This window comes from Palaemon carinicauda, chromosome 26, assembly GCF_036898095.1.
Source record: "Palaemon carinicauda isolate YSFRI2023 chromosome 26, ASM3689809v2, whole genome shotgun sequence".
In the NCBI taxonomy this organism is placed as follows: Eukaryota; Metazoa; Arthropoda; class Malacostraca; order Decapoda; family Palaemonidae; genus Palaemon; species Palaemon carinicauda.
The window spans coordinates 96,409,379-96,411,878 of record NC_090750.1 but is presented as its reverse complement, the minus strand read 5'-3'; the positions used below and the strand labels follow the sequence as shown (position 1 = coordinate 96,411,878).

The 2,500-nt window shown below is 35.2% G+C and overlaps 1 protein-coding gene across 1 annotated transcript in view; it reads left to right on the top strand.

Annotated features, from left to right (window-relative positions):
- LOC137620079 (serine-rich adhesin for platelets-like) overlaps positions 1-2,400 on the top strand; it is a 51,467-nt gene extending 49,067 nt beyond the window's left edge. The window contains exon 6 of the mRNA XM_068350354.1: positions 299-2,400. Coding sequence (XP_068206455.1) covers positions 299-1,739 — 1,441 coding nt within the window. The 3' untranslated portion in view covers positions 1,740-2,400. The remainder of the gene's footprint in view (positions 1-298) is intronic.
- Positions 2,401-2,500: the final 100 nt, after the last annotated feature.

Sequence of the window (2,500 nt, the reverse complement as noted above, 5' to 3'; positions counted from 1 at the left end):
TATATATATATATATATATATATATACATATATATATATAAATATACATATATATATATATATGTATTTATATTTATGTATATGTATATATATAAATATATATATACAGATATATATATATATATATATATATATATATATATAATATATATAATATATATACAGTATACTGTATATACTGTGTACCCACACCCAGATATATATATATATATATATATATATATATATATATATGTATATAATATATTTTAATGTCTTTGAATTCAATAAACGTAACAGGCATATTTTCTTTATACAGTAGCGTCACTCCAGAAGGGCATTTCGTGGATATAAATAAGAATGGAAATTCTATCGAATCATCGGAGGAAGCACACGAAATCTCCCTGGGTTCTCCTGACATCCCTGAGGAAGTTCTTCACTCCGTTTTGGACGAAATTGCCCATGCTGTCGAAGGCGATCCTCTGCTGAGAGAAACTATCAAGACGTCGCTGAAATCCGGGGAAATCCCTGTCGAGGTGCTCATTCCCGGCCATCAGTCAAACGATGAAAATGCAATTCTTATCGAAGTGTTTCATCTGGAAGATGAAGAGGAGAAGGAGGAGAAATCTGTAGAGGACTCAGGAAGTATAGAAGACGATGTAGCGGCGACCGAAGAACCAATTACGGTAACAACAATGTTCCCTACAGAAAACAATTTTGCTGATAACCTTCAAAAGCTCTTTTCTCAGGTGGAGAAAGATGTAGAACAGACTGAGGAGACTGTTGAAGAAACACGGAAACGAAGGAATTCAGAACAAACTGATAAGGTAGAAACATTGCTTGATAATAAGGAAACTGAAAGAACTCATGAAGCTGCTTATACGGATAAAGTAAGTTCAACAGGTTCAGTTATTATTCCTAGCACAGCAAATAATTTGTCAAGGTTTGAAAGGAATACAGAGAGTTGGATACCGATGCAAGTCTTTGATTTTGTGACTAGAAAATATGCAGAAAGTGATGAAGAAGGTCTACTGACGACCCTGTCACCTCAAAATTACGAGGCAAGTCCCACCAATGACAATCTACACAGTATCAACATTGATCTTCCGGATTCTGAAGAAGGCGCTGATGATGAAGACTATCCAGACAGGAGGGAAAGAAGGCAAATCGAGGTGAGTGGTGAAAGCAATGAGGATTATGTTGCAACAACTGAAGTTATTGATAGCAGTGAGGATAGTTCATTGCATCTTCCCGGTGTTGATAAAAAAAGAACACAACAACAGAATGGAAATAATGAACAGAGAAAAGGCTACGTAACAGAATTTTTTAGCCTGAAGGAAGATGACCAATTAGTGAAAAAAGATTCCCAAACGAGAGAAGACTCAAGCGCTAACAAGGAAAACCCACACAATATAACTCAAAGAAGAAAAAGGCAATTGGACGACAGTTCAAACCTTCCCACCGTAAATGAAGAAGCCCATACAGTAACAATCTCACCTTTAATGCTTGACTCGAGTACTGTAGAGAACAGTGAAGAGTCAATTACAAGTATCGAAGAAAATGATTCAAGCAATGAACAGACGGTTTCTAGTGGTGTCCATAGCATTTCAAGCTCCGAAGTGTCCCTCTCCACGACCCGAGGTGGCTCGACGATTCCCATCGAAGAGGAAACTACAATATCTTCATTGGACGAGGAGGACACTTTTACAACAACATTGCCTTCAGAAAGTGAAACAACAACTATGACGGAAGGAAATTGAAGCAACTTAGATTCAGCACTTGCTTTAGGTGAGGTAACCGCCTCATCTGTTTAGGCAGGAAAGGGCAACCTGGGGCCCGCGGGCCTCATGCGGCCCTCGATGTGTAGTTGTGCGGCCCTCAAGATTTTCTAGGTTACTGAAGCTCAATATATTTATAACAATAATCATCATTAGGATATAATGAAAGACGTCAGTTTCAAGTAAAACTTTCATACCAAGATAAATAAAACGTGGAAGAATTACAAGAAAATATAATATATATTGGGCAAGCAATATCTTTTGCACATTATCATGTGGTCCTCTCTCACTTAGATACATTTAAATTTGGCCCCCCAGTCAACGAACAGATTCTTCGACAGACGAAAATCTTGTAATGATGGAATAAATAATAGAGAATTTACTTTCTAAAGCAAAATTTCATATTGGTAATGAAGTAATAATAGACTTTTATATGTAACCTACATTTTTACGCAACATATTCAAAACTATTTCATACTTGACTGTTTCATTAGTCATGTTAGTTAGCTAGCGTAATAGTTGTAACCCATATTAGAATAATTAATTAATATTGGAAAAAAATATTGTTCATCAGATGAATTGTAGTGACAAAGGATATTTTTGTTTATGAAAGATCTTCTTAAAAATCTAACAAGAACTGCATAGAAATAATCAAGATAGATCAAAGATTTAATCATCTCTTTATTAGCATAGAACTATTCATTTTCCATAAAAAAAGTTTCTTATTTGAATTACTTATTCAT